The 14,705-nt window shown below is 44.0% G+C and overlaps 1 protein-coding gene across 1 annotated transcript in view; it reads right to left on the bottom strand.

Annotated features, from left to right (window-relative positions):
* EFCAB2 (EF-hand calcium binding domain 2) overlaps window positions 1-11,123 on the bottom strand; it is a 31,419-nt gene extending 20,296 nt beyond the window's left edge. Inside the window, exon 1 of the mRNA XM_069850881.1 lies at window positions 11,054-11,123. Coding sequence (XP_069706982.1) covers window positions 11,054-11,123 — 70 coding nt within the window. The remainder of the gene's footprint in view (window positions 1-11,053) is intronic.
* Window positions 11,124-14,705: the final 3,582 nt, after the last annotated feature.

Below are 14,705 nucleotides of genomic sequence, written 5' to 3'. Positions count from 1 at the left end.
CTCTCAGAGTGGAGCAATCAGAACAATTTTTGCACAGTCCCATGGCACGTGATGCGAATAACCATTAGAACAAAACCACTGGCAGCAAATAAGGGTTTAGAAAAATCAAGTAATTAATTTGATGTCTGATAATAAAATACAGGCTGTCAGTTTGACGAAGGCTGTGGCAAAGTTAAGTGCAAAAGCTACTTCAAATTCTGACACAAAAGTATTAAACACATTTTTGCCTTTTTGTCTTCTTTATATAAGACAATTGTAACATCGGTAAAATATATAATAAAGTGATCTGGAAAATTAAGCACTGTCTTGACTCCAGCTTTGTCTATGGAAATGAGATTATTTTATAGAATGACGCTAATAATAAAAAAAAAAACCCTAACATAGTTCAGATCAACCACAATGGAGATATTTTGGTTATTGCAGTTAAAAGTTGACAAACCCATTAAAGACATTAAAAAAAAGATATGACAACTGTGCATTTCAACCTCGAAGTTGAGAAAATGTGACAGCCTTCAAAACATTGTTTGTATTAAGGTGGCATTGATTTAAAAGGGAATATTCAACACTGACGAAGTTCTTGTCCCTGTTAACTCTCCCCAGAGGTGGTGGAATCACGATCAGTCTTGTCTACTGCCCTCCCTTCTAGATGGCTCTTCACCAATGGAGAAAATATTTCTTTCCCCCGTGGTACACATTCTTGCAGGTCATCAAACTCATTTTAATGCTCTCACTCCTGGTTGCTCTTGCAAGATGCCACTGTTTTGCCTGGCTCGTGCAGGGCAAACAGCTCCCACACCAGTCCACAGAGATCAGCCTGTATCCTCAGTATTCGATAACTCGTACATATCTGCCTTGATTCAGAATGATGTAACAGCCTGAACAGCTGCCGTGTTAAACCTGGCTCCCACATCCTTACCAGAATCCTGTTTGCTTGCTCTGTCCAGAGCTTGCACTATATTTCTTAAAGCCAGAGGATGCAGATGGCAAAGTACGTCAGTGTGAAGCCCCAGTGGAACCACAACCACTGCCCGGGCTTGCTGCAGATAATGCATTTGCCTATGGGAATGGAGAAGGGCAAATTACAAGGGATATCCTTGCTACTTCTGCAAAATCCTTGACAGATGCTTGCTGTAACACAAAATTGTCCATATGTTGGGGGGGGACCAATAAACCACTATTTTCTGCATCACTCCCTGTACTACAACCCTGACAGCCTCACTGTGCCCAGGCTTCCAGTGCAGAAACATTAATTTCCCTGGTTCCACCCAATTCTTTTTGGAGGTCTCCAGAAAGGAGGACTGCATTGTGTTTGTCAAAGAAATAAATGGCATAAAGACTTCCTATACATAAAATGCAAAGCAAAATTACTTTGAATTTACTGAAACTTTTTATAATAGGATAGGCTGAGAGAGCTGAGTTTGTTCAGCCTAGAGAGGAGAAGGCCCAGGGGCGACGTGACAGCAGCCTTCCAGTACCTAAATAGGGCCTACAGAAAGCAGGGAGGGGATCTTCATCAGGGAATGCAGGGATAGAACAAAGGGTAACGGTTTGAAGCTGAAAGAGGGAAGATTTAGATTAGATATTAGGAGAAATTTTTTACCGTGAGGGTGGTGAGGCACTGGAACAGGTTGCCCAGAGAAGTCACGGATGCCCCATCCCTGGAGGTGTTCAAGGCCAGATTGGATGAGGCTTTGAGCAACCCGGTCTAGTGGAAGGTGTCCCTGCCTATGCAGGGGTGTAGAAAGTGCATGATCCTTAAGGCCTCTTTCAAATCAAACCGTTCTGTAACTCTCTAATCGAGCAGAACTTACAAGAAGGGAAGAGGGTCAGTGAATCTTGAATGTTGCAAGTGACTGAGTGGGACTAGGTCCAGTAGTAATCCTGCTAGTGTCATATGGTGCCTCTTAGGGTCTGTAGAACTAAGTGACCTTCAGGGCTGGACATGTGGCAGGTTTGCTGGCGGGGAAGGCATACGGATGTTTGGTGCCATTGAAAAAAGAAGCAGCAGCATGTGCTGAGGATGTGTCAAGGGATACAATTCTGCCTTTCCTATTACTTGGCTGAGCTCCTTCAACAAAAATGCACATGGGCAGATGAGGCTGATATCACCGGCTGACTCTTGCCCTAGAGCACTGTTCCCTCTGGAATAGCACCTCTTTGCTCTGCTGAATCTCGTTTCCCAGCTTTGTTCTTTTGTCATCATCATCTTCACATCTCTTCAGGTGCCACGTATGCCTTGTGTCCTTGGCAGTCTAGACCCATCTCCAGGTGATGAGAACTATTTTTAAGAAAAAGGAAGGGGGTGATTAGTCTCTTCCCTGCCCTATAGGGACTCCCTGCTGTTCAAAGAGTTCCTGAGCAGCTTGTTACTGAGAACAAGTGAAGTATACGCAATCCTGGGACACATGGGGGAGGGATGCTACCTATGGTTTGCTAGGGAAAACTGCATTCCCTGTGGGCAGCTAGTCTGAGTGATGCAACACAGGTACCTATCAATCTGTGTCAGGGACAGCACTTTATGAATCTCAGGAAAGGCTTGACAAAATATGCCTTGGTGGTTTTACTGTACAAAATCTGTGTAGACATAGTATACCTACATATATATCCAAAGATATATAAGCACACATCTGAAGCACAAGTCTTCATAAGCATCATCAGAGAGGCCTACAGTCCTGGGAGATGATTAAAGAATACCACCTTTACTCAGCTAGAGTTCAATTTTCTCAAGCCTCTTTGATGAGCAATCAATTTTGCAAAATCTTTTTCATGGGATAGTACAGAAGTTCTTCCCACTTTTACTGCACAAAATGAATTTGTGATTTGATTTGCATCTGCCAAAGAGGAGAAATGGAGGTGTAGTGGCTGGCTGGTTGGTACAACCATGCATCTGGGATGTAGCACGCATCTCATTCTAGGTCAAAACAATTACGACAAGACAGACTCTGGCATGGATCCCTAAGCCATCACAAACCCAGGCAGTGGTGCATTGTAACATCTAGCCAAGATGAGCTAGTCCAGCCTTTGGAAATGCAGGTGTGCATACTGGGGCCAGAATTTGGCTACTGCACTTGATTTTCTTACTCATGAAGTGTTCTGGACCTAGCAGCATCCCTAGGGGAAAAGCAAGTCAGAAAAGAAAGCCACAAATTGGCCTAATTCAGATTAAAATTACAAAGCATTCTGACATTTTCTAGTGAGTAATTTGCAAGCCACGCTACAACATTCCTTTTACATCTGTGAGGAAAATGGTCCAGTGGAGGCTGCCATCTCCTGCCTTGCTGTTGGTAGTAGGCAGAAGCCCTTCCATCAGGGAATGGCAAAGCAAGTTGGATTCCCACATACTCAGCATCACAGGCAGTTTTCTGCTTTCTGTTCTGGCCAGTACAATTCTGTGCAGGATTACTACTTGTAAGTGGCAGGGAAGTGCACAAGCAAATATTTGGCACCCAGCTCTCCTCCAGCTCCAACTTACTGTTCCGCTGCTGCTGCTCTAAGGACTGCATGCAGCCTTGACCCAGCCACAGCCCTGAGCTCCTCCTGCCATCCCCTGCTGTCCCCCTGGCTCTTGAGGCTATGGCAGTTAGCACCCAGTGACAAGCACCTTGCCGTGCGAGGTCACGGATCTGTCTTGCACCTTTCCCTGTAGCTACAGCTCACAGATTTTTATCACCCTGAGTACAAAGTCTCTCTGAGCTTTGAAGCAGTCAATAGTGACAGCTAATGCCCTGACCTTCTTAAAGCGCCTTACTCCTTGTAGCCTAACCTACTGTCACACCGGTTTTAAATAGTGCGGGATCAAGCTGTGAACAGTAACATTCGGCTTACTGCCTATATCCTCTGGTGAATGCATAGCACCAGGAAACAGAAGGAATACATGCGGGGTATGTTCTGTGTATACCCAAATCTCAGATAAAAAGCAGGGATAATCTCTTAGAGCTTAAAAGAATCATTAGAGTCACCATTACTTTCAGCAGAAATGCTTGGCAGCCCTCCTGAGCATCTTAGAAAAATACTACAGCTCCTCTCCTGACCATAGCAGTTTTTATTTTACCTGCTTTCACATAAGTTTGTTTTCCCACACTGTGCATTTCCTGTTGCAGAGACCTTGCAGAAAAGCTTTTTTTTTTTCCCCTAATATTTGAACACATGTGAAAACTTTTTTTTTTTTCTCAAATTTGCCTTTTTGCCCTTCTTGGAGGGAAGGGTTGCATGAAACGGGCCTCAAGACACTGGCATGGAACAGTTACAGTGGCCTTACAAGACAGAAAAAACTATTGAGTCCTGGATCATAAGGAAACGCGTTTTCATTTGATAAGCTGTCAAACATTTATTGTCAGTACTAGCAGTAACAGTTTTAGAACAACAATCAGGACACAGCATGGAATGTTCAACTATGACTCTCAGGATTTGGACCTGCGTGTCTTGCCAAGCAGTTGACCACAGCCATTTTGCTTTAGTTCTACATGCCTCACAACTTTTGTAGATTATTACTTGGGAAGAAGCACGTAAAAAGGACTCTCTGGAATAAATATAGGTCCAAATTGGACTTAATAGGTCTCAGTTATCACATAGATTTCAGCAAGCACATCATCATTTTGCAGCTACTCAAGTAGTGGTTGAGCCTGACTTCAAAAAGACTGGGGCTTCATAAGCCAAAGCGGCAAGTTCTGAGTAACATCACTCACCCTAACCATTTGCAGAGGTCCAGCTCTGACAGTAAAGCCCTCATTCTGCTAGGTGCTGTCAAATACTTGCCATTGCATGCAACAAACACTGAGGGCAGTCAAACAACTTGCAAAACGCTGGGAGAAAATCCTTTCCTTTCTTCTCTTCTGAGCAGAGGATGTAGAAATACATCTCTAGTTATTCAAACAAAGCAAGGAAGTCCCATCTATGCATAGATCTGAATTACCAGCTGTATGCCTGTGATTCACAGATAATATACAATCATATCTTATACTTCTCTTGAGGAAAGCCATGATGTTATCTTCCCTACAGAGAAATGAAAGAAATGCCAGTGCTTGACGTTTTTCAGCCTGCAAAAAATATTTGTGACACTTTTTTAAAGTCAATACCGGCTGCATGCAATCTCCCTTTTCATAAGGCAGAGATAAGCTCAGCATAAATCTCCGTTAGGGATGTCTTGCACATCCCTGAAATCCCAGCTCTGGTGGTTGTACCAGTCAGGACTCCTGTTGCAGCTCAGAGCTGGCAAAAACAGTAATCTCTGTGCAGTTTGTTCCTATCTTTCATCTCAGCCACACCTGGGACATAATGAAAGAGTTATGTCTAGCCCATACTTATATTCTCTTTCATCACCTACAGTGAACTGCCCTGTGAGGATATGTAGCTCTCCTGGTGATCCTGAGAGCCTTGCTATACCTCCAGCTGCTGCTGAAGTGGAAGAGCTTACCCAGGCTACAATAATAGAAGAACAATACCCACATTGCTATGCGGTGTGGTTGCAGAAGGCATTTGTCTCCACTCTTCCTGTTGTCTCCACATTGCTGGTCCCAGAAGCGACTAACAGAGCCACAAGGGACAACTTTTAACACTCACAACCTACAAACACACACCCCACACACCAAGCTCCACTGAAGTGCAGAAGTGCACACTGCTGCGTGCCCCACAACAGCAGCTCCCACCACCATCGATGTGGGATGGCTCCAAGAGGGCACTGGATAGCTTGTCACCAAGGGCACATCTGACTGCGTATAGGGCAGCACCAAGTATCTCATAAACTGAGTAAGTCTACTAAACTGCCTCTGCACACCAACTGCTCAAGTCATCTGGAACCAGGGATCAGAACCAAGTGGATATTAGTACTCTGAGAATGTGTTTATTTTAAACGTAGTTTAACTATAGCACCACAGTAGCCCTGCTAGAATACAGCACTTTACAAACTTTCTTTATTTTGAAGAACCTGTAATTGTCTACAACATAATAGGAGAGTGAGGGGATTTAAGTATGACTTTTAATTTATGCTGCTGTTACGTGACCTATCACCAGCCCTTCAATTTGCCTGACAGGGCCTCAAATGGGCTAAAAAAAATACCATTTCTAGACTGGCTGCAGTTCTATCTGCACCAAGAGCTTTGCTCAGGCAAAGGAGGATTATGGCAGTGAAACAAAATGGCAAGGCGTTACAGGGGTTTGCTGCAGCTGCTCCCTTTTTAAGGAGCTGTCTTGAAAGTTATCACTTACAGTGCTAAATCATTTTCTTCACATATCATGAATGAATATGAATCTTCCATTGTCTTTTGTTTGCGTAAGAGTAACATTCTGAATTTGAACCACATTTCAGCTGACAAATTTAAGACACATTTATCATCAATGGGGCATAAGATTTATTTCTATAATCATTTAAGGAAGGCTAAGCTAAAGGAGAAAGCTGGTACACAGGGGAAAAAGGGATACAAGTTGTTCACAGATAAACTTCAGAATTCATCTCTAATTTTCATCCTGACCAACAGCAGTAACGGCCCAGAACCTCCTGTGACATTACAGCAGCTATGCAATAATCCTTACCATTTCTAAGATGAAGTTTGGTAAGTTATTGAAAGTTAATGTTGTGCACAGCCCCAGGCTGGGCTCAAGAAAATCCCTTCCAACCTTAGGCTCATGGGGCTCTTGCATCCCACCCGTGCCTATGGAACATTGAGCAGTAAGGGTGTCACATTTCCAGAAATCTGAGAGACTGTGTTTTCTCAAAGACGGACATCGTCAGTTAAAGACCATCTACAAAAATATGTCCCGAGACTTGTCAGGTAGCATGTAATCCAACCTCAAAAGCTACGGGGGCCAGAGATGGGTTTTGGGACCTCCTGCCACTTACTGTACCAACAGCACAGTACCCTGCACTGGGTACCTGCAAGCTCCATGCAGTGAGCACCACGATTCTCTGGCCACCTTCTGCAGGACCCCTAGCCCCATCTCTGACTGTCCTTTGCCCTTCCCAATGTTGGTGACATGCTGGGTATGAGGCCAACCTTTGCACAGGCTGGGCTGGAACATGACTGCTGCAGCTACTTCTCCCCTCAGGATACTTCGCAGGATGCATAGGAGTTCCCCCACCTGGGGGAAAAGCCCACGGGCTCCCTCTCAAGCACATTGAACAACAGCCCCATGTCAGACCTCTGTTACTCAAAAGACCATTAGCTTGCCACCACGACCTTCAGCCGCAACTTCTAATTGCCAATAGCAACAAAGCCGTATCTGTTCACACAAAATAAAGGTACTCCTAAACTGCTAAAAAACCACAACTCTTTAGATCTGAGAATAATTAGTATGTAGACAGAAATTCTTAATAATATGTTAAGTATTGTTGGAGACAGAATTTGTGGGAGTTCTCAAGCTCCCTTTCAGCAGCACGTATCTGCTGGTGAGCATTGTTTAAAAGACAAAAAAGTTTAAAGCCTTTCTGCACACCACCCAACTTCTTATTCAATAAGTCAACTATAAGTAGTGCCAAACTGAAAAACTTCTGCAATTTTGTGCACCATGGAAACAAGAAAGCTGTCAATCTGCCATTACCTGTTCTGCATCCATTTGAGATAAGCCTTTCCTACATGAGTATAGCCAAGAGGATCGGATCTATAGCCTGTGTTCATCCATGGGAGAAGAATATAATTTTTTTTTTCCACTCTCAAACAAGCACAGATATTAAAATATAACTCTGATTGATGTCAAGGTGTATGCTAAACTGCAGTACAGACTAATAAAAGCTATAAACTTTTCTCTTCATGTAATTTCTCGCAGCGACATCAACAAGAGGATATAAAAATATTCATAGTGCTCATCTGTAAATTCCACTGTGATAAAACCATACATTGATTTCCTACATGTTCTCATATATTCAGGTTTTCTTCTAGAGCTGAAATATTGCTTGCTTGAGCCTTACAAAAGCTACTTACTTTTAACAGGTCATACTGATTTTATATTTTTTTCCACAAATGAAATACTAACACTTTTAAATTAGAGATAATTTGTCTGATGGACTACTTGAGCCTGAAAGGTTATTATGAGCATTTAACCCATAGCTTTTGTGCCTTTCAAATTTGTGAAACCCTCAAAACCACATTTTAAAATCCTCAGTATAGCAAGACCCTTAAATGTACTCATGTGCTTAAATGTCATGTGCATCATGTTATCCCATTCTGTGGGATTCCCTGAAGTGATACACAACTCAAGCGTTTTTCTGTGTCAGGTTTGAAACTCTCATGTAAACAATGCGTGGTCTGAGCAGAATTAAGGGTTACAGCTGCCTACAGTGCTCATGGCAGCTACTAGGCTCTCTAAGCTTGGACTTAAAAGAGTTTTATCAGCACAGAATGAGCAGTGATAGCACATTCTCAGCATCTCTAGCAACACAGAACCCAGGCAGAATCAGCTGACATGGAGAGGGAAGGCTTAGATCCCACCTCCAGACATGGGAGGATTTGGCATAGGAGGTGAAGTAGGGGTAACTCTGCACTTTGGCAAGAAGGTAGTAATTGAATGGGTATGTAGCTAGTTCTTACCCAATGTAAACTCTAGTAACTCTGATTTCACCACTGTGCCATGTGGGGAACCAGGGCAGTTAAAGAGCAGATACGTATGATTGATTGAACACACTGTTACTGTGTTTACATAAGGCACTAAAATAGGGGTGAAAACTCTTTCCCATCTCCACTAACTATCTCCACATGGCTGTTTCGTAAGTGGGGAAGAGGATCTGTGAGGCTTGATTACATATTGCGGCTGTAACTCAAACTACCCAGAACAACAACTAACCATTTAGCAGAGAAAACCACCATTGCAGAATGGTTATTCTCCATTCCCATTGGTCTTTGCATGAGAATCGGGTATCTTTCTGGAGTACATCTGGTATCCAGAACTAGTTATTCGGTTTCATATGGGCGTAAGTGGGTGGAACAGGAGCTCAGACTATTTAATATACTTCTTTTTGGATTAAAATTCGTGACTTATTAAATGCATTTTACATGCGTGCTAAATGGCACAAAGAATATTGTCTAAGAAAAACCTCTAATGCTGATCAATTACATAACATCACCATAACAATATAGGAGCACTGTGCATTTTCTCCTTTATGTACTTCTACATGATTTCTTAAATCTCAGCTGGAGAAAAATTTGGCTTGTCTTCTGTCTCGTTCTACTTCAGGCACTACATTTTGCTTTCAGGTTCCAGTAACACCAGCACTGAGATCAGAGATATTAAAACTTAGAAAATCTGGCATGTTATGTCAAATTACAAAGAAAGTACCTGAGAGCAAACGGAAGGACAGACAGACCGAATTAGAAAAAGGGAAAAGAAACAGAATGATAGAAGGGAAGATACAAATATACAGAAGAGAAAGATGAAGCAAACAGTCTAATCAGGTGGGATGAAGAAAAATCATTAAAGAACATTGAAAGTGCAAATGTAGTGATCTAAGTTCATATATAAAACATGCTACAGGCAGTATGGGCATAGTCCCATTAACACTTATGCACATACAATACTTTATTCTCAAGAATTGCATAGGTTAGAGGGAACACTCATGTGAGTCACATGATGTACAAGAGGTTGCAGGATTTGGCCTTTCACCATTTTTCCTTACGTACATCTCTAAAACATTTAAGCAGGCGTTTTCAATTTGAAGAAGACAAAACTTGAAAATAATAGGCCCTAAGGGAAACCTTTACCATGAAAGCTGGTGGAAACGCAGTTCTACAAAGAACCAAAAGGAATACCCTAAAGATTAATTATTTGACAACACAACTAATGTTATTGTTCTGTTTGAAGCATGACAAAAGTAAAAGTTGCAGTTTACATAGATGTAGAATGGTTGTCAGAAGAAAGCATGATCAATGCGTGACTCTGGAATTGTGGAATCCTAATTAGCCCTCTAACTACTACCTGCAAGACATCTAGTAGCAACTCTGAAATGGGTGTAAGCAACTTATTCTTATGGGATTGCTTCTGCAGTTTAATGAGTATTAGCTTACTTCAACTGCGTTTATAATAATGAGACACCTTTATAAGGCAATGAGCAACTGGTCTGCCTAATGACGGGCTATGATTCTTATGAGTGATGGAAGGTAAATCAGATGCCTTGTCTGTGTGATACAGGTTATTGTCCTCATTCAACAGACAGCAAACCAAAGCCTAGTATGTCACTTTCCATGATCCACCTGGAAGTCTGGTAGGGCCAGGAACGAAGTTTAAGGGTCAAGGTTGCTTAGCATGACAGCACAATTTTCCTGTAGAAGATGACATATGATACTCTATTGGGTACCCCTTGTTTTATAGGATTTTAAAAACATGAAATGTAAAAAAGGTTGTTATCCTATTAATTCTATCCACCTCTGCAGGACTGTGCCTCATTTGTGAAATGGGAAAAATGCAAAAAAAATTATTTTCACAAGACTAAAGAAAACCGAAAAACAATACAAAATAAATCATGCAAAATAAATCACGCTTTTAGAGCAGTCCTCATTGAAGCTACGTCAGACTTATTTCTTAATTGCTCCAAGGTATCTATGCTGCAAAGGGCATGCTAGGAATACTTCTACCAAAATCAAATCACTCATTCGGCCAGATAGAATCGTTAAGGTTGGAAAAGACCTCCAAGATCATAAAGTTCAACCGTCAGCCCAACACCAACAAGCCTACTAAACCACAGCAACTCTTTATACAGGACTTTTCTACAGAATATATTGGGGTTTTCCCTAAAGTAATTGGAAAAAATCCATTATTTAGATTATTTCAAGTACAATGCTCAGAATTTGCAAACTAACAATGCACACTTATGGAAAGGATGGATTTTAGAGGTCACAATACTGCGAATTTTACAGAAAGTACGTTTGGGATACCTGAATATCCTTGCAAGAGGAATTGCCTGTAAAATGTAATTTCTGGCAACGGTCCCTGAAGCAGAACACACTCGCCTCTAAAAATAAGCCATGGTGCTGTCAGCAGCACAGATTACTTTTTCCTGGCAGACAGAGCCCGATGCCTCCATGCAAGGGGCGATGGCCAAGTGGCTCCAGCCTCAGGCTCAGCCACGCACCCCACAAGGGAAGGCGACGTTTGGCCCCACCTTGGGGTGGCCCGTGGGTGGCACTGATGGCAGGAGGCATCGCAGCGGGAAGGTGGCAGCGTCCCCGGTGACCTGGGTGGGATGGGGGGGGGGGGGGGGCAGCCACCTTGAATGGGATGTGGGGGTGTACTTATACGGGTGTGTGAATGTCCAAGTGTGCATGCATTCACAGAATTGTTTCGTTGGAAAAGACCTTTGAGATCACAGAGTCCAACCGTACCTGTCCACCACTAAGCCCAATCCCTAAGCACCTCGTCTGCCTGTCTTTTAAATTCTTCCAGGGACAGTGACTCAAACTCCTCCCCCGGCAGCGTCTGACAGTGACCGACAACCCTACTGGTGAGGAAATTTTTCCTAATGTCCAATCTGAACCTGCAGTGGCACAACTTGAGGCCATTCCTGACCCCCATTACTTGGGAGAAGAGACTAACATCCACCTCGCCACAACCTCCTCTCATGCAGTTGTACAGAGCGATAAGGTCTCCCGTGAGCCTCCTTTTCCTCAGAGTGAACAACCCCAGTTCCCTCAGCCGCACCTCATAAGATTTGTTCTCTGGACACTACAAGACACACAGACACACTCACACACACTCTCACAGTCTCATGCTCACTGACACACACATTCCTCACACACTTTCACACACACGCACACACACTCTCACACACTCGCACACACACACTCTCACATGTACTGTCACCACAATCACTGACACACACAGTCACACACACACTCACACTCTCACACTCACACACTCTCACTCAGACACTCACTCACACTCACACACACACTCTCACACCCACTGACACTCACACACACATGCACACACTCACACTCTCACAGTCACTCACTCACTGACACACACACGCACTGTCACACTGACACACGCACACTCACTCACACTCACACTCACTCACTCTCACACACTCACATGTACTGTCACCACACTCACAGTCACACACACACTCAGTCACACACACTCACACTCACTCACACACTCTCACACACACTCACATACTCACACTCACTCTCACTCACTCTCACTCACACACACACTCTCACACCCACTGACACACACACATGCACACACACTCTCACAGTTACTCACTGACACACACACGCACTGTCACACTCACATGCACTGTCACGCTGACACACTCACACTCACACTCTCACACACTCACACGTACTGGCACCACACTCACTGACACACACTCACAGTCACACACACTCACACTCACTCACACTCTCACACACACTCACATACACTCACACACTCTCACTCACACACTCACTCATACTCACACTCACACACTCTCACTCACTCACACTCACACTCTCACACCCACTGACACACACACGCACTGTCACACTGACACACGCACACTCACTCACACTCACATGCACTCTCACACTCACACTTTCACACTCACATGCCCTCACTGACACACACTCACACCCACTCACTCTCACACACTCATACTCACACACTCTCACACTCACACACACACTCACATACACTCTCATACACCCACACACACTTACACTCTCACACTCACACACACACTCACACAGTCTCACGCTCACATTCACTCTCACACACACACTCTCACACACTCACACTCCTCCCCTCCCTCTCCCCCCGTCCCTCCTCACCCTCGCTGCTCTCCCCCCCGTCCGCCATGCCCGCGGCCCCGCGCGGTTGCCATGGCGACGCGGCCGCGCCCTCCCCCACCCGGCGCCCTCGCGAGCGGCCCGCGCGGCGGCCCCGCCTTGAGGCGGCGGGAGGTGGAGCGGGGGGGGCAGCGGGGCTGGAGCCGGGGCTGCCGCCAACCGCGCATCTGGCTGTGTCCAAACGCCACATCTGGACGTGTCTTAAGCCCCACATCTGGCCGTGTCCAAACCCCGTATCTGGCCCTGTCCAAACTCCACATCTCACTGTGGTCAACACCCGTACCTGTCCGTGACAAAACCCCACATGTGGACACGACCAAACTCCACATGTGGCCGTGTCCAAGCCCCACGTCTTGCTGTGATCAAAATCCACGTCTATCAGTGACCAAACCCCAATATCTGTCCGTGAGCGACTCCCACATCTGGCTGCAGTAAAAACCCACATCTGTCTATGACCGAACCCCACACCTGGCCATGTCCAAGCCCCCATCTGGGCTGTGCGGCGGGGCCTGCACGAGCCCCCCGAAGCCTGGCACACCGCAGCGCTCCGTTCCTCTCAAAACGAGAGTTTTCCCAGCCACATCAGAGATGTCGGCATATCTGAGCTTTAGAAAGTGAGAGAACATTTTATTCTCAATACTGTCGCTCTAAAACATCTAAAATAATCTGTCTTAGTGATATTAAAACTGTGCGGTTTAAATTTAGCTGTGTGTTTTAGCAGACGCCGGGTTCTTCTGAATCTAAGACAACCGTGGAAGTAGAAAAAAATATAAATATTAATATTCCAGCGAGATGCAACTGTATATTCATAGAAAAATAAATATTTATGAAATTCCTAGAACTAAAGTCTTGTCCTTGCTAGAGCAGGTGCATGTTTGTCAGATGCTAAACTCTCACAAAGCCCGCATAGATGACTCCTCCTCACGGGCTCAGAACCACCTCTCAAGCAAACAATTACGATGTGCTCTTTATTCATGGACGCCTGAAATTTTAAAAAAGTACCCAACGTTGAAAGCAAATAGGGCTTCTTTGCTTTAAAAAATCACTTCTTTATAACACTTATATCATTCGCTGTTTGCCTTACAGGTACTTATTTCTGCATTTTTATTGAACATGAAGGGAGTATAATAGATACCCAGGAGAATACACCATTGCTCTGTTGGGAAAACAGCTGATCGTGGTCTCTTACAAAACTGATCCTTCTGAAAGCTTATCTATAGACTCGAACAGTTTATTGAAGTAACTAAACACTTCAAATTACATGTTTGACTACAGGTGTAGCACAGGTATGTTTTCTCTCAACTTCAACAGAAGTTTTGGTGAGAACAGCATGCCAGTCGAAGTTAGAGGATGCAGCAGCAGGAAAGACCCTTATCTTTCAGTGTTTCAGGGGATCCCATTTCTTCTTCCCTCAACCCCTCCACACATAAAATCTTTGTCTTTCCTGGCTGTAGGTCTGTGGTGGTTGATCAGTCACACGTTCAAAACTGAAGAAAAGTGCGAGATACGTTGCTTTGGCAAGGATGGAGCTTTCTTATCTCTTCCCTCACCTATCCCAAATGTGGAATTTCACCTTCTTAAATATCATGCCCAGCATTAGATTTCTTATGTAATTTTCCAGATCACCTGATTCATCAAAGGACATTTACAGCTCTTCTACAAATGCTACGCTAATTCAAACTGTTTAGCACATTTGCCTTATAAAAGCTCTAAAAAATCCCGTTCCAGTAATTCAGGTTTTCATACCAAATCCATACTCAAAATATGAACAAAATTCAGCTTTAGAACAGGCATAAATAATGCCTATTGTGCAGCTTTATTGAGATTCTTGTGGTTTTTACAGCAGTCTTTGAGTTGAAGTGAACCCCCGCAAATGTGATGTGATAAGACAGTGACTCCACTCAGGCCACTACCTTTTAACATCTTCCCAGCAATTTCACCAGGGCTTGC

Source organism: Phaenicophaeus curvirostris, chromosome 2 (assembly GCF_032191515.1).
Source record: "Phaenicophaeus curvirostris isolate KB17595 chromosome 2, BPBGC_Pcur_1.0, whole genome shotgun sequence".
In the NCBI taxonomy this organism is placed as follows: Eukaryota; Metazoa; Chordata; class Aves; order Cuculiformes; family Cuculidae; genus Phaenicophaeus; species Phaenicophaeus curvirostris.
The sequence above is the reverse complement of the archived record's forward strand: the minus strand, read 5'-3'. Positions and strand labels throughout refer to the sequence as shown.